The sequence below is a fragment of the Lontra canadensis genome, unplaced genomic scaffold (assembly GCF_010015895.1).
Source record: "Lontra canadensis isolate GAN:19392208 unplaced genomic scaffold, GSC_riverotter_1.0 scaffold7, whole genome shotgun sequence".
NCBI classification, from domain to species: Eukaryota; Metazoa; Chordata; class Mammalia; order Carnivora; family Mustelidae; genus Lontra; species Lontra canadensis.
Genome location: NW_022631001.1, coordinates 33,835,013 through 33,862,070, shown reverse-complemented (window position 1 = coordinate 33,862,070; position 27,058 = coordinate 33,835,013). Strand labels below are relative to the sequence as shown.

At 38.1% G+C, this 27,058-nt stretch overlaps 1 protein-coding gene across 1 annotated transcript in view; it reads right to left on the bottom strand.

Moving 5' to 3' along the window:
* CTR9 (CTR9 homolog, Paf1/RNA polymerase II complex component) overlaps positions 1–22,704 on the bottom strand; it is a 29,250-nt gene extending 6,546 nt beyond the window's left edge. Inside the window, exons 1-20 of the mRNA XM_032853473.1 lie at positions 22,478–22,704; positions 21,103–21,201; positions 18,642–18,881; positions 17,299–17,416; positions 16,624–16,713; positions 13,236–13,384; positions 11,413–11,520; positions 8,110–8,217; positions 7,734–7,970; positions 7,408–7,497; positions 7,167–7,295; positions 6,880–7,063; positions 5,230–5,318; positions 4,554–4,739; positions 4,353–4,440; positions 4,023–4,171; positions 2,182–2,298; positions 1,847–1,992; positions 676–747; positions 62–197 (exon numbers count right to left, since the gene is read on the bottom strand). Coding sequence (XP_032709364.1) covers positions 62–197; positions 676–747; positions 1,847–1,992; positions 2,182–2,298; positions 4,023–4,171; positions 4,353–4,440; positions 4,554–4,739; positions 5,230–5,318; positions 6,880–7,063; positions 7,167–7,295; positions 7,408–7,497; positions 7,734–7,970; positions 8,110–8,217; positions 11,413–11,520; positions 13,236–13,384; positions 16,624–16,713; positions 17,299–17,416; positions 18,642–18,881; positions 21,103–21,201; positions 22,478–22,522 — 2,580 coding nt within the window. The 5' untranslated portion in view covers positions 22,523–22,704. The remainder of the gene's footprint in view (positions 1–61; positions 198–675; positions 748–1,846; positions 1,993–2,181; positions 2,299–4,022; positions 4,172–4,352; positions 4,441–4,553; positions 4,740–5,229; positions 5,319–6,879; positions 7,064–7,166; positions 7,296–7,407; positions 7,498–7,733; positions 7,971–8,109; positions 8,218–11,412; positions 11,521–13,235; positions 13,385–16,623; positions 16,714–17,298; positions 17,417–18,641; positions 18,882–21,102; positions 21,202–22,477) is intronic.
* Between the last annotated feature and the right edge of the window lie 4,354 nt (positions 22,705–27,058).

Sequence of the window (27,058 nt, the reverse complement as noted above, 5' to 3'; positions counted from 1 at the left end):
ACAAGATTTATGTATGCACACAATTCTTAAGTTCTAGTATAACTGCAAACACAATAAATACCTGTTCTTTAAGAAGTTTCTGCCTTAACAGTTCCTTTTCTTGCTCTTGTTTGGCCCGTAACTCCCTTTCCTCTTCGTCTTGTTTACGTGCCCGGGCCACATGGTACTGGGCCTGGCTCAGTAAGTCAGAGCACTGCCTACAAAATTTCAGATTCAGAGAGACATGAATGCAGTTAACAAACTTTCTGCTCAGAAACTCAGAACATCTCTTTTCCTTAGACGAACTAAAAAGTCTGAAGCAGGACTCTTAGCTGATATCTAAGGGATATTTTAATCAGCAAAATTAACTTAGTTTCTCAAAGTCAAGACTGTCAACTACAGTAACTTTCCAAAGTATAAGTGTCCTCTCCAAGCACAAATGTAAAGATTTTCAACATTATCTTTACACGTGACTCAAAGAGTCAAGATAGAAAAGTATTTTCTCCACACAACTTAAATACTTGTACGAAATTGACTGTCATATTCCCTGAAAGGACCCTTAGGAAAAAGCCTTGACCCAGGCTGGGGAGCCCCACAGAGGAGCGGGAAAGACTGACCCCTGAAAGGCCACCCAGAGCACACTGATTTCACTGCCTCCCGCCACCCAAAGTCACCTTCCAGAAATAGTAACATTACCTGGCTTCTGTAGCAGCAAGGGCCAAATCGAATCTCATTTTGTCTCCCACTTTACTCAAGTAACTGAAGTATCTAAATGGAATGAGGAAATACAATAATTCACTTAAAAAAATTTCTAAGGAAAGGCTCTTTACATTTTTAATCTGTTCTACAAAAATAGTCTGAGAATAGGTTTACATGTTTACATGTTTACAAACAAGTTTACTGACTTATACCAACCTGTTTGATACATGAAAGGCTATCATCTCAAGAAATTATATATGAAACTCACTTAAAAAAGACTCTCATCAATATAACACTCAATATGTTTAATAAAATACAAGTTCATGAAGTTAAGTAGTCATATTTAATATTACTGGTAAACCCATAAATAACCAAAAATCAGCTCAAGCAACAAATATTTACTAAACACCACATTTACTAAATATGTCAGCATGGAGGTTAGGAGATGCAGGCCATGAAAACAAAACCAATGTATCAGGCAAGGCAAGAAATGCCTATACATGAATTTAAATAAGGTTGGACAAAACCTGAAAAGATGTCAGGCTTTGATTTTACCACTAACTGAATTACCAAATAAATCCTATGAAGGTACATAAATTTTGAGCTAAGTTCAATAAACCTAATCAATATTTAAGAGGATAGGACTTTAATAATCTTAGCCCAATGAAAATTCATATCCCATGAAAGACACACCAGTATAAGTAGAAAAACCACATAAGTGAAGCCTAAAAATTTCACGTGTGTAAACTGCAGGGTCATTTTATTGTCAGATTAATAAAAATCTAGGGCAAGCTTGCAAAGCTCGTCAGCCAGTTCTAGGGGAGGCTACATGATCCAAATCTGGCAGGAACCTGGCCACAGTTTGGCGCCACCTGGTGGCAACTTTCTGCTTTGGCTTAAAAATCACTAGAACGCTTCTAAATAGAAAATGATTCTCTTGACAAAGTGTTTCTCCGCACCTTTTGAGACGGATGGACAGACTGACTGATTTATGATCTTATTTATTTATTGGCCAGAGAGAGAGCACAAGCAGGGGGAGCGGCAGGCAGTGGGACTCGGTCCTGAGCTGCAGGCAGACACTTAACTGACTAAGCCACCCAGGTGTCCCAAAACAAATTGATTTAAAGAAACAAAGCATTTCAAAAGTTGTTTCTACAAAATTCTTTACCTATGTGCAAGCTCCAGTTCTTTCACAGCATTAAGTACTTCCTTCAGATTACTCTTTTCATCTTTCAGAACAGAGGTAGCTAACCTTTGCAGGACCAAGGCCACATTAAACATAAGTACTGTATCACTGGGGGCCACATGTCTAGCCTATAAAAAAGAAACAAAGCAGATACTTCATATGATTGAATGATGTGAAAAGGATTTTAGTCAAATAGGGTGTTTTATATATATATATATATATATATATATATATATATGAACATGCATAAAATAGAATAAAAAAAAAACCACAATGCAGCACAGAACTAAATGAGAATAATAAGTTTTCCTTTTTACCTTTAGCAAAGTCTGTTTGCACTCCTGTAACTTGCCACACTTGAAGAGGGCCCGGGCCAAATACAGCACAACTTCAGTGTTCTGGTGCTTATAGAACTTTCTGAGGCAGTTTTCATACTGTAATAAAAGAAAAAGTTAGTTAAAATACAATAAGGGTTAAATAATGTTGTCATCATGTAACAAGATTTCAGGTGATTTTAAAGCTATGTGAAAAGGTGTTTTACCTTTTGAGTAGTTAATTTTAAAGAAAATTTGAGAATAATTTTTGACATTCACCAGGACAGATTTTCACAACATGAAAACCTGATGAAAAAAAAAAAACAAACCCACAACTAGATACTCAAAATAGTTTTTCCATTTGAAACTCGGACCAACACTGAAAGGACAAATAGACCGGATGGCCTTTTTCATGTCTCTAGCAATACTATCTAGAATCAGCTGACAACTTATTAAAAGTTACACACCTGGCTCCTTTGGGTTATACTACCACCTTTTCTTAGGATTGATGGAACCTACTGGCAATGAGCATGTGAAGACTCACAGTTCTGGTTGTTAACTTCTTGATAAAACCAATATATAGCAATACTGGTGTCAACTTTGCCATGAACACTTCCCTTTTTGACCATGGAACTTATCCTGTCATAGGTCAGATCTTTTTCATAGAAGGTGGTTAGAGAGCTTCCCCTTGAATATCCCTAGGAATTAATTTGCATTTTTTTAAAAAGATTTTATTTATTTATTTGACAGAGAGAGATCCACAAGTAGGCAGAGAGGCAGGCAGAGAGAGAGAGAGAGGGAAGCAGGCTCCCTGCTGAGCAGAGAGCCCGATGCGGGACTTGATCCCAGGACCCTGAGATCATGACCTGAGCCGAAGGCAATGGTTTAACCCACTGAGCCACCCAGGCGCCCTTAATTTGCATTTTTAAAAGGCAACATTATCATTCTGCAGATCAGGAAGGCCCACCTTCAAAAATACCACCTCTGAGACTACCATATGCAGTCTGGAGTCTATAAATCTTTGTGACTAGTGCCTTCAAATTTTCTGAATTTGATAATAACCAACCTTCTTAGGAAAAAGGTTAACCACTTCTAGGAGCTTGACTGCACTTGCCTTCTACCTCTGGTAAGAACCTTGTTTTTTCTAACCATACTATTTCCCATAGAGCCTAAAAATCCTTTTACTTTTTAATATGCTAAATATATATATTTTTAAAGATTTTAAACCCCTGACCCTGGGATCCAGAGTCATATGCTCTACCTACCGAGCCAACCACACACCCCTAAATGCTAAATATGACTCTTTTACTTCAAGCTCAAGCACTCCACAAATATGAAAAACCTAACAGAATTTCATAGTGATGAAAACTAATCCCCATGGAGTTTTTCTCTTTCTTTCCAAAATGTCTTTTAACCTTTCTGAAACTCAATTTCTCCCATGAGAAAGAAGAGTGTAAAACAAGCAAATACTAAACACTCCTATCTTCTGGGTACTTACTGATATACTAGGCATGTTAGTGCCAAGTACGGTGTCTAGTACTCTTCATACTGGATCCTCCTACAGTTCTGTGAATTTAAGGTACACGAGCCCCATTTTATAAATGGGGAAATTGGCTCAGAGAGGATGTCCCTTGCCCAAGGCATGTGATTAGGGTTGGAACTAGGAGTCATATCTCTGTCTGGACACCAAAGACCGGCCTTAACGTTATATGATTATAAGTCTCCGAACAGACATAGTATCACACGAGATAGCACAGAACTCCACAACAGGGTCAGAATGGTTAAGAACACATTTGTTCAACAACGAACACCATACAGAAGTACCCTGAATGGCAAACTCTTACCATCTGAACAGCACTGATATACTGCTTCTGTTCCACGTAGATGTGCGCGAGGTTCAACCACACATCACTGATATCTGCTGTTGCTTCTCTTACTTGGGCAAATACATCACGAGCTTCACGAAAATATCCTTTGTGGGCCAAAACAGCTCCTAAAATTATGAAAAGGCTCAACGTTTAAGAATTTTCTAATTGGAGCCAGAAAAACAACTTGAAGGTCCTGTTTTAAAACAACTACATTTATTACATTTAGGGAGAAATTATGATCTATAAACATTCCTTTGAAAGCCCTTATTTCACAGATCACTACAGATCCCCATGTCTTATAATCACCTATGCCATTAGCAGCATACAGATTCTTTGCATCATTTCTGAGTACTTGTTTATAGATGGCCAGGGCACGATCTTGATGACGCTTTTCCTACAAAAAAAAAAATAAACATCATAAAACAAAATTCAAACAGGAATCAAGTGTCAGTTTTGTTTTAAAGGGACGAAACAGGAAAAAAAAATGAAGAGACAAAAAGAAATTACCTTTTCTCGATCTCGGGTGGGCTGATGCAAAGTCTGGAGCCAGACGTTGCCAAGAGCCAGCATAGAATAAGTATCACTCTGTGTAGATGGTTGTTTTAATATCCTCTCAAATTTCTTCTGTCCTGGACCCCATTCTTGTTTTGCTAAATGAAGATTACCAATCAAAGACCAAGCATCTGGATGGTCCTAAAACATAGATGTGTAAAGAATCAAAATCTGTAATTTGAATTCAGAGACATCAATCACCTTTCCATGACAGCTGATTACTGAAGAGGTTTACAAGCTACATTTACAAAATTGAGAGTGGAGATGGACTAATTAATTGTAAAATCAATCTAGTGTGTAATTATCAGCATGAGAAATGCAACAGAATGGAATATAGGAAGGTCATCAGTGTACAGCACATAGCAACAGCATAAAAAGATTTACAAAACTTACATTTTAGTTGTTTCTATGCACACATGTGTACTAGGCTATGATGTAAAGGCTATTTCTGTGGGCTACAATCAAAAAAGTTTAGATGACTTCTACTCTCTAGTAGCTTTAGCAAGTAAAAATAAAACAAAGAGATGTTAAGATATTAGAAATATGATAGACATTAAAATGTAAAACTGACTTACTAGGGAAAAAAAGGTGAGAAAATTGTTTTTCAAACCTAGGAGTTAATACTACCAACCTGATTAATTTGAAGAGCTTCCTTAAACCAATCTGAAGCCTCATAAAAATTTCCTTTATCTCTAGCCATGGCTCCTAGGCGCAGATAGCCTGAAAATATACATTTAAATGTTTTTACATTTAAAATATTAGCTACTTTAAAGCCTCTGTCTTCAGCTCAGGTCATGATCTCAGGGTTCCAGGATCGAGCTCCATATGGGGCTCTCTGCTCAGCAGGGAGCCTGCTTTCCCCTCTCTCACTGGCTGCCTCTCTGCCTACTTGTGATCTCTCTATCTCTGTCAAATAAATAAAATCTTAAAAAAAATATTAGCTATAAAAGATCATTATTTTAAAGTCACACTTTTGAAATGATTGTATTGTGTTAATACATTCATAATATGAACAGAAATCCTACAGATGAAAAAATATTGAGCACCAATAAAATTAATTAATAATCTAACAAGTTAAGGAGCAACTCTGTGACCATCAATTCTCACTGTTTGAAATCTCAGATTTATCTCTGCCACTCTATTCCTAATGCTAGCACCCTACTCCAAGTCCTGATCTACACCAAAGTTATTTAAAAAGCTTGGAGCACTTTTTTTTCCAGTTAGTCTCTGATGCATGGCACTGTCACTTTTTCTTAAAAAGCTGCTAAACAGCAAAAGCATGGACTACTAGGGATTACCAGTTAGAAAATCTGGGCTCTAACTGTGGGCTACCACTTAAAGAACAGTAAGAAAGTGTCATACAAATATAAGTTGTTACTTTCTCCAGAAAATGTCAATGTCCTCAGGCCAACTAGCAACGGTTTACTATTGCCTATCAAACCAATTCAAGTTCAGCCTGGCATTCAATTAAAATCTTACTTGTTCTAAATCACTTTTGCATCCATAACAGCAGGATCAGGGCCAAGTTAATAGCTCCTGATTTAACCAGAGTCAAAATATCATAGCTTTAGGTGCTTTTAAGGGAAGTACAGTATTATAAATTATTTTTAATTTAAAACTTTCCAAATTTTACAATGTCTAGTGTGTAAAAACTCAAGGTAGGATATTTTAATAATAATTATTTCGAAGTAAAATAGTGTTTATTCTTACTAGTACAAACATTGCAAAAATGTTAATACGAAATCAGAGCAGGAGTATCATAAAGGTACACCCATCACCAAATAAGTCAAGGAGTTGTTCAAAGTGTAATAAAGGTAGTTGACCCACTAAGGAGAGCCTACCCTATGAAATATATGGTTCAACTGGTTTTTAGTTATTTCTTTTAGTTTCTAGCATAAATTTAAGTGAAGCTTCATTGTTCTGTTTTATTTTTTTAAGGCCATAAATTTGCCTTGAAGGAAAAGGGGATGTTATAACCTGCACAATTTTTTACTATTGGTTCTGAGAAAGATTTTTTTTCAGGCTGAATTTTTGCTGCTGTTGTGGGAATTTTAATTTATAAAAACAGTTTATAGTTCTTCGGGCGCGTGGGTGGCTCAGCTGGTTAAGCATCTGCCTTCGGCTCACGTCATGATCCCAGGGTCCTATGATGAAGCAAGCCCTAAGGAGGGAGCCTGTTTCTCCTTCTTCCCCTGTCTGCCACTCCCTCTGCTTGTGCTCTCTGTCAAATGAATAAATTTAATCTTTAAAAAAAAAAGAAGCAGAAGTTTACAATTCTTACAGTCAACATAATTAGGATGTTCCCGTAAGATGTTTTTATATAGTTTTTCTGCTTCATGGAATTCACACATTGCCTCATACAGCCTGGCTAAATTATATGATGTTGTAACAGAAATGGCATTATAATAATGTTCATCATGCTCAGCTTCTGCCTTTGCGCGATCCAATGAGGCCAAAAAATATTTCTATAAGAAAAGAAAATTACATGTTAAAAGACGGTCGATACATCTGAAAAGTGTGCATTCAACTTGACAGTATGTAAGAAGGGAGTTATTTCCAGTTTCCTACCTTTGCCTCCCCTAGATTTCCAAGTCTAAAATGGAGGGCACCCACATTATTCAGAATCTCTGGCGGCACATCAGCCTGCACTTTCTCCTGAAGGATCCGTGTAGCTGTTCCATAGGCTGAAAGGGCACCCTGTATTATCATGGTGGAGACAAAAAGGTGTAAGTGAAAATGAAAGGGAGAAACACTACACCATGCTTTCAAAAAACACATTTGTAGGAGACGAAAAACACTGCTAAAATACCTGTATATCAGTCTGTTCTAAGATTTGTGCCAATTCAATCCAAGCTTCAACGTCATCAGGATACTGTTCTGTGACCTTCTTCAAATGGCCCTGGGATAAAAAGAGATCACTAAGCTGAAGTAGGATTAATTCAGCAACTATAGGCTGTCAAAGTAAAAAGTGGTAGCTACTCTACCTTGTTTAATACGTCAACTGTTCGTTATTTCAACTGGAACAAGCTCGGCTAACAAAACTGCTTCCATCATATCTCTACTAGCAATAACAAGAATGAGGCATGACAGTCTAGTGATAACTATGAGAAAATAGCTACAATTTTTTAAAAGTACCTTGGCAATATCTCGTTTTTCTTGATCTTCTGAGGCAGCATATAGCGAGCCAAGAATTTTCATAGTTTCATAATTATTAGGATAAGCTTTCAAAACTTTCTCAAAGCACTGAGATGCATTTTCTTTGTCACCTCGATAAATGTACATTTGTCCCAACCCAAAAAATGGCAGCACAAAAGAGGATGAAGCAAACTGTGTGGCTTGATAGTAGTACTGGAAAGCTTGGTCATAATCTTCCTAAAAAATGAAAATTAAACAAGACCAACAGTATGTACAGAAGTTTATCTTCTTTTCCATGTAGAAAAGTTTTTAAAAGACTTGAAACACTATGAAATAACAGAATTAGATATTTAGAGAAGGTTTAAAATGATCTTACCTGAACATGGAATGATCTAGCCAGCTGATAACAACTTTCTGCTTGCATAGCCTCCACTTCTGTATTATGGAATGCATGGAGAGCCAAGTGTTGGACTTTGCTATAATCCTGAACAATGAGATCCAGAAATCAACTGAGTCAATTCAAACAACTCTTAACGATCTCAAACATAAGGCTTCCTCAAATTTCATTTTTAAAATGTGTTCACTGAATTACCAGTAACAGTGCCGTATCCAGAATTACTAATCATTTTTCTCATTCTCCTTGCAGATAAATTCACTTACCTAGAACTTAACATCTATCCATCACATCCATTACTTTATTTAATCCCGCAACAATCCTTTGAGGTACCAGCCCTATTTCTGTGATGAGAAAACCTAAGAGAGGTTAAGTCTCTTATTACTAGTAAAGGAAGCAGTTACAATTCATTGACTATTATACACTAAGCACTGAGGTAGGTATGATACTTAAAATTCATCAAGCCTCAGTCAAAAACCCTGCAAAGAGTATCATTATTACCATTTTATTGATGGGGAAATGGAGGCTTAAAGAAATAAAGTGTGTTGCCTAAAGTGGAAAAGCTAGAATCTGGATTTTTTTTCTGACTCCAAGGAAATGTTCTAACACACAAGGGGTAGGAAGCTTAAGTGACTGGATTTGAATTCAGCTGTCTTTGAATGCATGGGTCATGACTTTCCCATTAGACCTGACTTAATTTGAATTATAGAGCTAATCTAACAGTCTCGAAGTCAGAGTTCATACATCAGGGGGTAGGAAACATCTTTCTTGTTTTAATAGGGATATGTTTTATCCCTATGAGAAAATAGCCAGTAATCTGGTCTGGGAAGCCTTTGTTAGGTCAACAGTCAGTTTCAACTTTTTAAAAAAATATTTTAAAAATATTTTTTTAAATATTAGGAATAATAATGTGATTGCTATTTTTAACAGTAACTGTTTTCCATTAGATAAGTATTTAATATGCACACGACATTTAATCTTGACTGCCACTCCTCAAATCCTGTAAAATAGGTTTTATTACTGTTTTACAAGTAAGTAAATTAAAATTTAGGGGAATTATTTGCCCAAAGCCATAAAACAATAAAGGGGTGGTACCCGAATTTTGAACCAAGTGATTCAAACTCTACACCTGGAATTATGTTGCAAAGCCTTTTAGCTAAATTTATATATTGCTCCCTGGGATGAGGGTAAAGGTCAAATGTTGGGTCTGGAATATAATTTTTCTATTTTTATTATTCTTTGACTCATGATATATCTTTTAAGGAATAAAATGATTCCATTTTACAATTTAACATAAAATGTATTAGAGATTACATTCCATTTTAAAATCCTTATTTACATCTCTTTGGTTCCCCGTCATGCCCCAATTTTTGCCCCCAGTTCCCTCTGCATTCTAGCTGCTTCTCTTTCTGGTCAAAAACCAAGCTCAATTCTCAGTTCTTTCTGGAATTCTGTGTTACTTGCTCCAGGAGTCACCATAGCTCCCATCTCTAACCCCACCTCACTACTTACTGAAGTGTCTGGGATGTTAGTAATACCTTTTCTTCCTAGCTAAATGATTCTTCTATAGGGGAGACAATGTAGTGTGGTGGGCAGTTAATTAAAATACTACATCTCAACTATACTACCTGCTAACTGAGTGAATTTTGTCAAGTGATGTTACTTAACTTTGCTGAATCTCAATTTTCTTATCCATAGAAAGGGAAATAGATATAAGCTGCCTACCTCCTTAGGGCTGTCCTAATGACAGATGAAGAAAACATATGTAAGCATGCTCTAAACCTTTAAGACATATATTCAGTGCAAGATAACTTCATGGTGCTGATCACATAACAGGTATTCAGTAACACTGTAACAGATTGGCTTGATTTACATACTTCATGTACACAATCTAAAAGGTTTTGAACATGTTAAAAAGTAAGGCTTTGGGTGCCCTTGGCTCAGGTCATGATCCTGGAGTCCCAAGATGGAGTCCCACATCAGACTTCCCGCTCAACGGAAAGTCTGCTTCTTCCTCTGACCCTCCCCCGTCTTGTGCTTTCTCTCTCTCAGGTTCTCTCTCTCAAATAAATGAATAAAATCTTAAAAAAAAAAAAAAAGGCAAGACTATCTTCAGCAGTGGAAGGGAGACTAGCATTGAAAATTAAAAACTAGGGGTGCCTGGGTGGCTCAGTTGTTAAGTGTCTGCCTTCAGCTCAGGTCATGGGGATAATAATAACTACCTCTGACTATTATCTGACTCTTTTACAAATTCATGGAATGCATTTTTTTCAAGTTTTCTTTATTTAAGTAATCTCTACATCTCACGTGGGGCTCAAACTCACGACCCTGAGATCATGTCACATGCTCTTCTGAAGGATCCAGCCAGGTACCCCCACGGGATTCATTTTTAATAATACTTGGTATTTCATAACTATTGACTGCATATTAATAGCAATAATAATAGTGATATGCTAACATTAGTAAGGACTGATACAGTTCTGTAACTTTTACATAAATTGCTATTAAATTAAAGTTCCTGGTACAATTTAGTATCTGGTTTCTGTATGGCAAGTAAAACTTTCATACTTACTGTATAAAAACTTTGCCAATGCAATCTTGGATTTAGTATTCAAGAAATCTAAAATACCACTGCTTCTACAGAATTAGTGGCAACTTTAAAAATTACATCTTGATCAATATGCAAAAATAAACAAAAACTTCAATGACTTCTTGGCTGCCTACATAAGTAGGTCCAAACTCCTTATATCACACAAGTACCTCACTATCTGGACCTAATGCATTGTCTAGCATGAGCCCACCACATGCCATGCTTTTACTACGCACTATTTCCACATCTGTGCCTTTGCCCTTTCAACTACCCAAAGACCTCCTCCTAAAAACCTAGTTCAAGAGCTTTTCCTTCTTGGTGAAAACCCTTCTTAACCACTTGGTCACTTCCTCTTTCATTTCTCTACCACAGCAAGATAGAGACTTTTATTTCTATATTTACATTTGTTTACATGTCTGTGTTTTCTACAAAACTGAACTGAGTACAGAAACCACACTTTACTGATCTCCACATCTCTACTGCAGTGTTGGGTACAGAGTATAAAGGGTCAATAAATATTAAATGAGTGAATGAATAAACATACCCACCCCCATTTAACTAATACAAATTTTAATTTGAAAAAACTCTACCTTTTCAATGTCTTTCCAAGTTAAAAAAATAAAGTATCAATGGCAGAACAGAAAAACAAATCAGGATTTAAAAGCGAACAACTTCAATAAATTGACTTCTCTTACCTTTTTGAAGAAAAAGTGATTTGCCAAGTGGTTCAATACCATGGGATTGCTAGGATCAATAGTATAGGCTCTGGAAAGAAGTTGGACACCATTTTTGATGGAATCAGCCTAAAAGAAAAACAACAACAACAGGGTCATTACTTAATTAGCATTTTTCCGAAGTTTTCTTTATAGTCTGAAGAAGTAAGGTTATATAAATTTAAGTTCAGACCCCAAAATATAGCTCTTGTTTCAGTTAACCTTCAGCAGGGATTAAAAAAAAATTCAAATAATGAATTAAACTGTTAGAGTTTCCCTCACAAATAGCCACATTTGCCACTTTTATAGATCCTGGCTGTCTTTTTGATGCGGCAGATGTCTGTGGATTACCCAACAGCCAGTTTACCCCCTTACTCTGTTAATAGAGTCCCGACCGGACTTTGCAGCCTGTGATCTTTTAATTTCAGGAGGGAAAGTTCCCTCTTCCTCTTCTCAAGCCCCAGGGGATGAATGATGATTGATCTAAACCAGTCAAGATAATCTATCCCTTTCTCTTGGAATCAGTCTAAGGCAGTGGTTCTAAATTGGGGGTGATGTCATTTTTCATCAACACGACAGGGAGGACGTTAGCTGGCAGAGGTCAGGGATGCTGCTAAACATCCTACCAATGGGTAGGATAATTTCCCACAGCAAAAAATTATCCAGCTCCGTAAGTCAACAGAGCTAAGGCTGAGAAACTCTGATATCCCTGTCTAGACAATTATACACAAGAGAAAGCGTGATGGGGATAGAACTGCTCTAAGAAAAATCTGTTTATCCTTTCCCTTTCCTTCTTCTACATAAGGTTGATGAAATAATGAGAGCTTGGAGATACAGCAGCTATCCCGTAATTATGAGGTGACAGACACAAGGAGGAAAATCCACATATTAGGAAGGACAGAAAGATGTAAAATTCTGGGTTTGAGGATACTGAGGTGCTAAATCCAAGACCTTAGATGACTGGTTTAGTAGATAATAAAAACCTTCATGTTTAAGTCACAGCAGTAGGCTTTTTGTTACTTGCAATGGAAAGCATTCCAAACTGATGTACATCGTGAAGCTTTTTTTTTTTTTTAAACATTTTATTTATTTATTTGACAGACCGAGATCACAAGTAGGCAGAGACACAGGCAGAGAGAGAGAGAGGAAGCAGGCTCCCCGCTAAGCAGAGAGCCCGATGCGGGGCTCAATCCCAGGACTCTGAGACCATGACCTGAGCCGAAGGCAGAGGCTTTAACCCACTGAGCCACTCAGGCTCCCCATCGTACAGCTCCTTATCTGAAATTCTGAAACCCAAAAACCTCTTAAAAAACATGTTGTTTGGTAATCTTAGAACAAGCTTACATAGGGGCAAAACTTCACCTGAATTGTGAAGTTATCCTACTAGTGTGAACAGTCACTCATTATTACAGAGAAATGTAAGTTTGCATTTGGGGTGGTGTCCTAATACCTGGGTGTTAATATATTATGCAGTGCAGGCATCATATTGCATTTTTTTAAGGACTTTATTTATTTATTTGATAGACAGAGATCACAAGGAGGCAGAGAGGCAAGCAGAGAGAGAGAGGAGGGGAAGAAGGCTCCTCGCCGAGCAGAGAGCCTGATGCGGGGCTCGATCCCAGGACCCTGAGACCATGACCTGAGCCGAAGGCAGAAGCTTGAACCCAGAGCCACCCAGGCACCCCTCATATTATATTTCTATTCTCTGCAGTCTTGACCTCTAAAACACTCTGGTCTCAAGAGTTTAGATAAGGAATAGTGAGCCTGACAGATCAGTCACGAAAGCCTTTTTTTCATTCACATACCTCTTTATTGTTGAGTTCTAGTACAGCCAGTCCAACCAATGCTCCCACACATTTGGAATTGAGTTCAAGGGCTCTGCTGAATGCCAGACGAGCTTTCTCCAGTTTGTTAAGTTTCACAAAGCAATGGCCCATTCCTAAACGAACTTCCGCTAAAAAAAAATAGTCCATCTGTCAAACTAGGGCAATTTTAGGGTTTAATTAAACAAAATGCTTTAACATTCTCTATGAGTTGCAAAATCTCAAAATTAACCTCAGTATTACTACACTATAAAATCTTTTGGTGTATCACAAATTTGGTTTCAGTGGATAGTATATCATATTGTCCATCCCCTTTCTCGCCATAAACAGAATACCTACAATACTGGTATTTTTCTTGCACTCCTGGCTATACTGTACCTTCAGTATCTAATTTTCAAAGAGCAATTAAAAAAATATATTTTTTATTTGACAGACAGAAATCACAAGTAGGCAGAGAGGCAGGCAGAGAGAAAGAGAGGGAAGCAGGCTCCCCACTGAGCAAAGAGCCTGATGCGGGGCTTGATCCCAGGACCCTGGAATCATAAGACAGCAGAAAGTTTCACGAAGGCCTTCAATACTGTGACTGACTACATGTACAAACTCATTCCCTTCAGAGCTGTGCTTATTATACATGCTATCCAACTTCAAGGCCATGTCAAAACTCCACCATGTTCCCATGAAGGGCCAACCTCCCCACTGGACACTGGATTTTACCCCTTCTCATTTATTTAAGGACACTGCTCCAGGAACTCTCACCTATTTTTCCTGCATTATCAAATTTTCTCTATGTATACATCATTCTCATCCACATACATTCTCCCATCTAAAAAAAAAAAAATCCTCTCCATTCCATTTTTCTCTCCAATTGTCAACCCACTCCTATTCTTCCCTTGATAGCAAAACTCCTCGAAAGATCTATCTATAGTTGCTGCCTAACTTTCCTCTTCCATTTTCTCTTAAGTGTATCCACCAAGCATCTCACCCCCACCATTCCAATAAAACTGCTTTTATCAAGGTCACTAATGATTACTATACTGCTGAATTCAATGATCAGTTCTGGGTTCCTATTTTACTTGACCTAACAATAGAATGTGACAGTGTCTGACCTTGTCCTAGAAACATTTTTATATTTTACTTCAAGGACATTGCCTTTACTCTCTTTTCCTCTTACTTGTCAGGCTCCTTTGTTGGTTCTTCTTCATTTCCCTAACCTCTACAATGTCACAGTGCCCTAGAAGACCATCCCTGAACCTCTTTTCTATCTCTACTCACTCACCTGGTGACCTCATAGTCTCATGGCTTTATATACCATCTATATGTTGATGATTTCCAAATTAATTGCTTCAGCTCAGACCTCTTTCCTGAACAATAGCTCTCCTGACCTCAAGTGTAGGTCTGAAAGGTATTTTAAAATTTTCATGTCTAAAACTAATTCATCTTGGAACTATATTTTCCAAATGTGCTAAAATGTAACTCTACTCTTACAAGAAGTTACTTTTGATTTCTCCTTTGTCTCATACATCACATCTACTCCATCAGTTCTTCCTTCAAAATATACAGAGATTCCGAACACTTGTACCTCTATTATTACCATCCTAATGCTAGCCACAATCATCTCTGACCTACATGACTGCAACAGGCTTCTACCCGGTCTCCCAATTTCTATACTTGTACCCCACCCCACTCTAGTCTCAACCCAGAGGCCCAAATGATCCTTTTAAATATAAGTCAGATCATTACTTACTCCTTTGCCCAAAGCCCTCAAATAGCTTCCTATGTCTATCAGAGTAAACGCCCAAGTCTTTTTAATAATCTGTGATGCCTGACATGATTGGTCCCTGGTTCTATCTTTGACCCAGTTCTTACTGCTTTTCCTCCTTACCTTCTCTCTCCACTCCAGATACACTAGCTTCCTCATTATTCTTCAAACTTGCAAGACTCACTCTTTCCTCAGGACCTTTGTACCTCCTATTCCCTCTCTCTGGGAATAATCTTCTCCCATATATTTACATGTCTATTATTTTAAGGTCTTTACTTAATTGTTACTATTTTCCTCATCAACATTTCTTTTTTCTTCTTTTTTTTGGAGGGGAGGAGAAGCAGAAGAGGTGAGAGAGAATCTTTTTTAAAATATTTTATTTATTTATTTGAGAGAGGGACAGAGCATGAGCAGGGGAAGGGGCAGGGGGAAAAGGGGGAAGCAGGCTCCCCACTGAGTACAGAGCCCAATGCAGGGCTTGATGTCAGGACCCTGAGTTGAAATAAAGTGTCAGATGCTTAAACAACTGAGACACCCAGACTCCCTAAGAGAATCTTAAGCGGGTTCTTTGCCCAGCACAGAGCCCAACGCAGGACTTGACCTCACAACCCTGAGATCATGACCCAAGCCAAAATCAAGAGTCAAATGCTTAACCAACTAAGCTACCCAGGCGCTCCCTGGTCAACCTTTCTAAGTAATCTCCCAATTCTTCTCATACACCTTTACTGCTTTACGTTCTTTTTGCTGATATCTTACAGTATATATTTTACTCATTTTCTCTTCCCCACTGCGAAATGAATTCCATGAGGGAAGGGATTTTTTCTTTTTTAAGATTTATTTATTCATTCCAGAGAGAGAGAGCAAGCAGGGGAAGGGATAGAAGGAGAGAGAGAATCTCCATCAGACTCCCTGCTGAGCATGGAGCCCGACATGGGGCTCAATTCCATGACCCCAAGATCATGACCTAAGCCAAAACCAAGAGTCTGACGCTCAATCTGCTGAACCACCGAGGCACGCCAAGACAGAGATTTTTGTCTCTTGGGTTTACTGCTGCATTCCTTCAGTCTCGAACAATGTCTGGCACATAGTTGATCTCAATAAGATTTGCTAAATGACTGAGATTTTCAATAGAAAAATAGAAATAAAGCAAATAGAAGAAATAGAATAGTATAGCAAATAAAGAAATAGAAAAATAGTATAAAGCAAAAAGATTATAATATGGTCTAAAAGAGATGCCTGGGTGCCTCAGTTGGTTAAACTTCTGAATCTTGGTTTCAGTTCAGGTCACAGTCTCGTGGGTCATGAGACTGAGCCCTGCATCAGGCTCTATACTCAGCAGGGAATCTGCTTAAAGTTTCTCTCCCTCTGTCTCCCACCCCCATTCATGCATGATTGCTCATTCTCTCTCCCTCTCTAAATAAATCTTAAAAAAAAATAAGATCTGCTATTCAGCTTTCGGATCAAACATAATATATATTTTTTAATTTCAATTCTGTCATTTCAACAACCTATAGCATCTTTTCACAATAACTTCATAGTCAACTGCCAAATCCTCAATATTTTCAGTTGGGTCATATGCAGCTTAGACTTCAGAAAAAGTTTTTCTCCTACCTGGACATCCTGGGTTGGTACGCAATGCTTTCTTATAGTAAGCAAGAGCTCCTCTGTAATCCTTCTTGTTGAATGAAATGCAAGCTTTACCTATTGTAATTTTTAAAAATAAACATTCACTGACTAAAGAATACAAGTCTCATATGTTCTACATGAACTCACCCAAATCAAACACATATCTGAATAAGAAATACTTGAAAATAGTGAAAATGATTTCGTATTTAAACTTGTTTTCCATAAAGATATATTAATTTCACCTATAAATAAATAGTCCTGTTAAATAGGATAAAATAATTAAAATAGCTTATAGTTGTCCAAATAGACATTGCTTATTGACTCTTTAGAAGTGGATAACAAATTATTAACTGGTATATGTGTGTGTGTGTGTGTGTGTGTGTGTGTGTGTGTGTATTTTAATATTTTGAAGTGACTTTAATGGTAAAGGGAATTCTTTTTTTTAATTTAAATTCAATTAATTAACATAGAAGGCCTTATTTGTTTCAGGGGTACAGGTCTATGATCGGAACTTCAAAAGAAACAATGATCTATTGCGGATAGCTTCATTTTTATAAAGTAAAGCGCTTCTACATTGCTGTCCAACCCAGTCAATGAAATATACTACAGGCATATGATGGAAGATATAGTTTCCTAAGATGGTTGCCAAAAATGACTTACCAAGAAGGGCTGGAATATTATTTGGAGACTGGTTAAGCACAAAATGAAACTGTGCATCAGCCTGATCCATTTTGTCCCCTTCAAGTAGGCAGAAGCAGGCTCTTCCCAACAAATGATTCTGAAAAAGTGATATATCATCTTAGACTTGACTTTACCAAGGAACAACCACAATTTAACATAAATGTGTAACACTAAAATGAAAACCATATAGGAAGGAGGTAGAGTATCACACAAATACCTCTATCAGCTATAATGTGTTACAACTATAATGTGCAAACTACCAATGGGCAATTCTTAATTACAAATCAAGAAATTATCCAGAAATTCAAGTCCTCTGTGCCAGGAACAATGACAGAAAGAAAAGCTCATTCTTCCACAATAGTGAGAATATGGAAAGAGCCCAGATGTCCATTGACAGATGAATGGATAAAGATGTGGTGTGTGTACACACACACACACAGGAATATTACTTAGCCACCAAAAAGAAGGAAATCTTGTCATCAGCAACAACATGGATGGAACTGGAGGGTATCATGCTAAGTGAAATGAGGAAGACAAACACCATATGATTTTACCCATATGTGGAATTTAAGAAACAAAACAGATAAACATAGGGGAAGGGGAGGAAAAATAAAATAAGATGAAAACAGACAGGGAGGCAAATCATAAAGACTCTTAAGGGTGGGTGGGGGGAATGGGGTAATTGGGTGATGGGCATTAACGGCATCACATCATTTGAAGTAATGAGCACTGGGTGTTATATGCAACTGATGAAACACTAAATTATACCTCTGAAACTAATAATAGAGTATATGTTAATTAAATTGAATTTAAATGAAAAAAAAAATTTAAATATGTTTGAAATTCACCTGGAGATGATGGAATTACAGACTCAACCCGTGAATAAGTCTCATTTATTTATTTATTTATTTAAAGATTAAGATTATTAATTCTTTTGAGAGAGAGTAAAAGCACAGAGGGAGAGTAGGAGGGAGAAGCAGACTCCCCATCGAGCAGAGAGCCTGACATGGGTCTCAATCCCAAGACCCTGAGATCAAGATCCAAGTCAAAGGCAGATAGATGCCTAACAGACCGAGTCACCCAGGTGCCCCACGGATAAGTTTTACATATGCTAAATTTGCCTACATTATATCAACAGTACAACAACCAAAGAAATTCCAATTTTAACAGGGAATTCTTCTTCTGATACTTTTATAATCAACCATGTTATTTTAAGAAAAGTTCTTTCCAAAAAAAAAAAAAAAAAAAATCTCTTGCCTATCACACATACATTTTATTCTCATGAGGTATTTCATAAATTCAGAGAAATGTGATTTATTTACCTGATCATACATAATAATTTTATCAGCCATGGTATACAACAGGGTTGCCTGTGTAATAAGATCTTTCTTATTGTCCTTATTCTTTTCCTTCCGAGCCTGTTGAACATAATAGGCCGCCAATGTATCCAAGCAAGTCATCTGGTCTTTTTCATGGTCTCTATAGTCCAAATTGCCATCTATACGTGCTGCTTCCAACAACTTTACAAACTCTTCTGTTTTTCCTTGCTTGTAATATTCCAGCTAAAAGGTAAAGAATCAAATTAGAATTTTTAAAGCATATGTCCATACACAAAGCTGCACAAAAACAGCTACAGCAGTTCCATTTATAATAGCCCAAAACTAGAAACAACTCAATTGTTGATCAACTGGTGAATGGACAAACAAGCTGTGGTATATCCGTACAATGGCTGTTGCTCAGGAGAAAAAAGAACCACTGATACATGCTACAACGTGAATAAGTCTCAAGATAATTATGCTGAGTGAGAGAAGCCAGACCAAAAAGAATACATACTATAATGATTCCATTTGTATAAAAACTCTAGAGCATGCAATCTTTAGAAACAAAAAGCAAGGGTTGGCTGAGCACTATGGGGCGTGGGGAAGAGTTTGGAGAAAGGTTTTGGGGATGATGGATTTATTCATTATCTTGATTGTAGTAATGATTTCACAGATGTGAAATATGCTAAAAAATTCTCAAATGGTACATGTCATATGTGTACAGCTTATAGTAGGTGAATTATTTTAAGAGTTGAATTATTAAAGTTGTTAAAAAAGTGATAATCACCATAAATGTTTCCAAATTACTACTGACCTAGCAATAGGTGATTTCAAACTAAATCAGAGCCCAAGAGAAAAAGCAATAATAAGAGGGATATAGAATTCTAAACAGAAAACTTAGGATCTGGTTCTAGATCTATGAAAATTATCCATGACTTTGGGCCTGCTGAATAACTTCCCTGGCATCTGTCATTTATTAATACTAAAAGGAAGATCCATCTTTTTTTTTTTTTAAGATTTTATTTATTTATTTGACAGACAAAGATCACAAGTAGGCAGAGAGGCAGGTAGAGAGAGGAGGAAGCAGGCTCCCCGAGGAGCAGAGAGCCCGATGCAGGGCTCGATCCCAGGACCCTAGGATCATGACCTGAGCCGAAGGCAGAGGCTTTAACCCACTGAGCCACCCAGGTGCTCCAAGATCCATCTTTTTTACCCACCTACTGTGGGCCATACATTATGGCAGGAGCTTTATATACTTATTACTAATCATTATGCCAGTAGCTTTATATACTTATTTCTAATCTACACAATCACCCTTAAAATGAATGCTAACATCCGCACATTTTATATGAGAAAACAGGCTCAGAAGGTAATCATTTCTGGAAGGCCACAGCTAGTTAGCAGCCAAGTAGGAATCTGAAGAAAGGCCTCTCCAGTCCAAAGCCTAGACTCTTTTCTGTTACACTCTAGAGCCGACAATGTTTCATCAATTTTACCAAGGTGCAAATAATCCTTCAATCCTCCATTTTTTCCTGTAAGTGCTGTTAAAAGAGGCATTTATACTAAAGAAAATCTAAATTCCCCTCTGGCTTTAAAAACTGTGCGATAACATTAACGGCTTGCTCTCCATAGACCAGGAAAACGTAACACTTCAGAAAGGTACTGTCACTAAAAGTATTTTTCTGTAAAACCTTATCTAAGAAATTATTTACAGTTAGGCTTGAGCACTGGATATAAGCCCAACTGCAGATCAACTTCTCCTTTCAAGAGAGGAGGAGCCTCCTATGTATCTTTAAACAAAAGTGACCTGGAGCACACCTGCTTTAAAAAACGATTTTAGCATATGCTATAATGCATTACCAGAATAATTTATTATCAAGTTCTCATAAAAAGAAAACATTAGGTAGGTGGTGCTGGGGAGAGTAAAGGGTGTCAGAATTTTAGGCTGAGGTGATTCTCTTGAGACTTTCCAGTCGGGTTTATGTTATGGAAGGGACCAACAGGACAAAAAACAAGCCTGAGATAAAATTCATCCAAAAGGGCTTTTGTGAGTTAGCCTGGAATATAATCACCTTCTAGACTGTTTTATTGGAAATGTTTTATTGTTACGGAAAACAATGTTAAGTAATAATGTTTACATGATGGCTCCTTGTTTTTTCTCAGATTATCCACAAATCATAAGCCAGTCTTCACTGAGTAATTAGTAAATAACCAAACACACAGTATAGACTACTATTTAACTTAAATGAATTTTGCCTTTACCAACATATAGTAATACCAGTGGAACAGTACATCATTTAGGAAACTGGCCTTCTTGTTCTATAAATGGTAATACAATTAACTTCCATACATATGGTACAATTTACTTATCCTGCTCCCAAGCTGGCTACTACTAATCTGAAGACAGAAGCCAAATATTTTTCCCAGTCAATGTATAAAAAATATTTGTCACATTAACACTAACCGCCAAAGCAATCCATATGTGCAGTTGTGTGTGTTCCTGTTTCAGAATACTGATAACTTCATCTCCCTCCGGTAACTGATCGAAGTCGAGTTCAATGACCTAAAACAGAAAATGCAAGTTTTTCTTATTTCTTATTTTTTTCTTATTTCTTATTTTCTTATCTCTTCCTTAAATTCACATTTCTTCTTTGCTGCTTTTCAGAATATACATCAATATGGATATACATAGGGTTTGTTTTCACTTGCTATGGGGCTGAGCAAGTATACGTTAAGACATGCTTAAGGCACACATGTCAAATAGGTCATATGAGAATATTAAGGTAAAAGCATAGAGAAGCAAACAAACACTTCTCGCTGTCTTCAAATCACCAGAACGATAAAATGTTACAAAAACTTTGTTAAAAAATAAAAAAAAAAGCTTTGTCAAAAAAGTCAAAACAAAACCGTGCCTAGCATATAATCCAGGTGAAGTGCAGATAAGCACCCCTGAGACTGATGCCACAGGCCTGACAACTTAAGAAGCACCATTCTAGAGGCAATGTGAAGTTCCATGCCACTGTACACATTCATCCAGGGAGACAACATTTGTGTGTCACAGGCACTCCTGAATGTGAGCACAAAAAGTAACAGTAGGCAAATGTTCTGGAATTCGATAGTGGCGATGGTTACACAACTTTACAACAATACTGCTAAAAATTACTGGATTTTATGCTAGGTCAATGATATCTCAATGTTGTGTCTCAAGTGAACAAAAATAAGAGTACGCGATTATACTGGATCTAGACGACATCAATGCTGAGGGCTTAACTGAGACAAGCCACAGGCTACCTACCCATGATGAGGTGTAGGGAAGGGAGAAGGTGAGTTCTATCAGCACACCCTGGCGGCTGTATCTCGGGGTCTCCTATTTTGCCGATGCAGCTGTGTGTGGGGGACACAGAGCATCACGACAGACTCGAGTTTCTAAGGGATAAAGGGTGACATCCTATTTATTCCTCAGGGAAAGATAGTTTGAGCAGCAGAGACCACGGTGACATCAGCGCCCACCTCTTTTATCTGTGAAGCGCCTTACAATTTATCCGCACTCTCGCACCCCTGCGCCGACAATTAGGAAGAGAGCAGAGTACTGCCACATACGAACAGGTAGTAAAGGAACTTTCAAGAACTCCTCGAGGTGGCCCCGAGGCTGCGGGGACGTGATGTGGTCAGCCTGAAAAGGTGCAGGGGCAGGGGGTGACTGGGGCTTGGGTCGGGGATTTCGACCTGGGCTCCCGGGGGAAAAGGTGCTCTCGCTTCAGGGGCGAAGTCGAAAGAAGGGGAAAGGAGGGGATCATCCAAGTTCATGGCCCCCACCCTCCCCCATACTCGACACTTACCTCGTCAGTGTCCCGGAGGGGAATCTCGATGGAACCCCGCGACATGATGAGATCAGAAGGCGAGCGGGCGTCTCGCCCCTCCGCTCCACAGCAGGTACTCCTGGCTTCTGGCTCTTCCAGAGGCTAGCGGCGGCCCGGACTCAGGTCGTGACTGCCGCCCCGCGGCACCGCGGGAGCTTGGGCTTCTCCTTCCCGTCAGCCGCTAAACAACGAACAGCAGACGGCGTCCGGCCACTTCCGGCAGCCCCGCCCCCTGCCCCGGAAGCATTCCCCGCGGGGGGGGGGGGCCTGTCAGACTACCGGCTCATTCTGCGGCTCTGGCGTTTCCTTGACTGTGGAACGACGATGTCGATGTTTTCTTTAGCGTGGGTCTGCGACTTCTGAATGAGACCCGCACTGGCGCAGCCTGAATCAAAGCACTGAAAGCCTAGCCTCCCGGCCCCGCGGTGGGCGAGACGAAGAATGGGGCGCGGGTTCAGGGCCTGGCCACTGACTGACGTGGGACCTCCGGCCAATTCTGGCAGTTGTGTCGGCGCCGGACTCCGCCTCCGCGCCCCGGACTCCGCCTCCGCGCCCCGGACTTGGCGGATCTTTTTTTCTCCTCAAGATTGCTGTGAATAATTCAGTCATTCATCCCTCAGCCCAGTCAAGGGCTCTTCGTTTAGCAGATGTGATGTGCAAGTCATACCTGTGCTACCTTTGTGATCAGTTTAAATATAAATGTTAACAATGAATTCTGTAACCTTGTGAGTTCCTGTGTGTGTGTGTGTGTGTGTGTGTGTGTGTATTTTCGGTTCTCAGAAGGATATGAATCGGCTAGACTTGTGATTTTAATAAAATGGTTGAACAATTTGATTAAACCTGTAGTGAGTGTTTTGATTATAGAATTTGATTAAATACGTTTTAATTACTGTCTTCATTGTAGAATATGATAAAACTGTAATCAATGTTTTGATGCAATCAGATAATCTGATTAAATAGATTTTTAAACTTTTGTCAGTTTTATGTCCCAAGTTGTCTCTCAAATGTATCTTTTCTTCACCTCACTACCTCCATTCTAGCCCAAACCAATATCATCACTTTTCTGCCCGGTTTACTGCAGTAACCTCCCAATTTACCCCATACCCCAGCCACGCACCCTAAATTCCAATCCAGCTTCAGCATGTTACACACTTACTTTTAAAAATGTCAATTTGATGTTTGTATTTCCTCCCAACTCCCTCAAAAACTTTAACTGGAAACTTTGTAAGCCTTTATGTAGAAACTTTGTTAAATTCATGCTTTTAATTAGTTGAGTAATTATTTGGAGCTGTACTGTCCAACATAATGCTAACCCTATAATTAGCCATGTAATTTAAATTTAAAGTTTTCTAATAGCCACGTAAAAAAGCAAAAACAAATAGATGAAATTTATTTTAGTAACATTTTATTTAAAGCAATCTATCCAAAATATAATTTTGACATGTAATCAATATAGTAACAATTTACATGTTTATACAAGTCTTGGAATTTCAGTATGTACTTTACACTTATATTCTTTATTCTTATTTTTTAATTTAAATTCAGTTAACTAACGTAATGTATTATTGGTTTCAGAGGTACAGATCAGTGATTTATCAGTCTTCTGTTATACCCAGTGCTCATTACATCACATGCCCTCCTTAATGTCTATCACCCAGTTACTCCATCCCCCCACCTTCCTCCCCTCCAGCAACGCTCAGTTTGTTTCCTATGGTTAAGAGTCTCTTTTGGTTTGTCTCCCTCTCTGCTTTTGTCTTGTTTTAGTTTTTCCTCTCTTTCCCTATGATCCTCTGTTTTGTTTCTTAAATTCCACATATCAATGAGATTGTATGATAATTGTCTTTCTCTGATTGACTTATTTTGCTTAGCATAAAACTGTCTAGTACCATCTATTTGCTTAATTTGAATTAAAAATACTGGAACTGTATTAGATTTCATAAAATTTGCAGTTGAAAAGATAGATTAACATATTTGAGTTTTTCCAAATGCACTTAAAAATTTCCTATCACTGAAGAAATTATAGGCTTTAAATTTTAATTAAAAACAAATAAAATTAAAAATTTAATTCCTCAGTTGCATTAGTCATATTTAAGTGCTTAATAGCCACATGTGTTTAGTGGATACTGTTTTGGACAGCACAGCAAAGTATTTCCAGGAAATACAGTTTACTACATATTACGGTTTATATAGTGAGCTTTAAACAAAAATACACGTAGTGGTGAGTGTTCTCCATGCTCAAAACCTCCCTGGCCTTAAAGACACTAAGAATACATTTGAATTAGTCTTTGAGTTATTGACAACCAAAGGCATCCTAACTGATGATAAAGACACTATGCTTGGTTGAATAATAGTACTGATTCAGATTGGGATTTTTGACATTTAAGTAGCAACTGGGACAATGAGTAAAATGCGGGTAGGTAAAGGTTATAGGGGAGTGTGTACCAGAGAGAGGGAGTACTGTGCTTGGGAAGAGCTTGTGAACCTGAAAGAAGGCCAAGTGCCTGGAACATAGAAATGAGGGGGAGAGTAGCCCAAGTTGAGGATGAAGACATAAGAAGTAGCCAGATCATGCCCAGATTTATCCTTGTAAAGCAAAATCGGCATCTTGCCCTGCTTCCAATATGAGTAAGTGTAAATGTCACATACCACAGTCAGGAAAAACAGAACACTTTGTGCTCTGAGGCAAGCCAAAAAAGAACGGTGTCATACTATCCATAGTCTCCAAAGTGAATGAAACCTTTAGCCATTCTCACGTGTTTCTGGTTCCTTAACAAAAACAATTTAATCACTGGCTTTTGTAATGCTGACTTTTGTCTTATATAAGTCTGATGACACACAATAATTTGGGAGAGTATAGCAATCATATGAGAAAGTGTTATTTTCTCCATCATGAACCATATAAACTTGGGGTGTGTGTGTGTTTTCTGAACCAGTCCTTCTAAAGTTGAACTCACTTGTAAACTTTTGCAAGTGTTTTTCTAAGAAAAGTTTTTTTCCCTAAAGTCTCTGAGAATTCTTTTGACATAGGCTACGTTAAGGAGTCTGGATTTTATTTTAGGTGCAATGTAATGGAGAAGTTTGAAACGATGTTTATATGCTTCAATCAGTATGAGAGAGAGAATTGGTTCTGTGGCTTTAAAGGATTGTTCTGGCTACATTGTAAAGAATGGATTAGAGAGTGTTTGAGAGGATGTGGGCAGGCCACTTAGGAAACAGCTTGTCCTGGTGGCTGTCCAGATGACACATGGTAAATATCTAGGAATAAGGTATTGGAGGTGAGAGAGACATATATCTCCATTTCTCTCCACCTCTGGTACAATCAATCAAGCTATAAATAAATCTTAATCACTAAGTCTCAATAATCATTGGCTATCTGGGCCATTGAAAAAGTAGTGGTAGGAAGGATTTTCAGAGTTCTGTCATGAATTACTGGATGAATGAAGTGTCATTTTCCAAGATAGGAATGATTATAGAAGAGCACATAAGGGCAAGGCTAGATCAGGTTGAGTATCAGAGTTATGTCTGAGACAGCTCTCAGACAGGCATTTGGATATACAGATCTGAAGTCGAAAGACAGTTTCTGAGCCAAGAAAGTCTGAAAGCTGCTGACACGTAAATGAAGTTTAAAACTATGGAATTGTATGAGATAATCTAGAGAGAGTATATAGAGTGATAGCACAAGGCCATGGACCAAGCTCTGAGGCATTCTAGCATACAGCGGACAGGTAGGGGAAGAGGGTCTACAAAGAATTGGAGGATTGGACCGGGAAAAACCACCGGACAACAGTCAGGATGGAAACTGCAACTCAACTCTGCTACTTACAGGCAGCTTTTTATTTTTTCCCCAACTGTAGCAGATCTGGATGAAATTAGGCATTTTTAAACTATAACATCCAGTTTTGGAGTGCTACAAATATTTTATTTCAGCTGGCATGATTATGCAATATCTGTTCACAAAATGCCATTCTCCACATTGGGCTTGAGTGCATGAGTTCCAGGTAAAGCAATTAGTGTATTTGGTCAGTATGGGCTTTGTTGTGTACGTAAGAAAGAAAGCTAAGATTCTTTAGTTTTCTGTTACTGATACTGTGGTTGGTTATAGTGTTGGTAAATACACATATTTAGACAATCCAAAGAGTGAGCTATTTTTTTTAAGATTTATTAATTTGAGAGAGAGAGAGAGAGAGTGCATGAGCAGGACAGGCAGAGGGAGAGGGAGAGGGGACGCAGACTCCCCGTTGAGCCTGGAGCCCCAGAAAGATTTCACAACCCTTGAGTTCTTGACCTGAGCCAAAACAGAGTCTGACACTCAACCAACTGAGCCACCCAGGCACCCCCAAAAAGTGAATTATTTTATATGTTGATACAATATGCTAACAATTAAAAAGGGATAATGAATATTTGATCTTAACAAAGAATGTTTAAGACCTTAAATTAGATATCTTTTAAATAGCAGAACACAAAGGGAAGTGTTTTAAGTAGTTTTGTCTACATTAGTAAGAAAGAATAGAAAGTGGTGTTAATTCGCTAGGGCTACCATAACAAAGTACTACAGGCTAC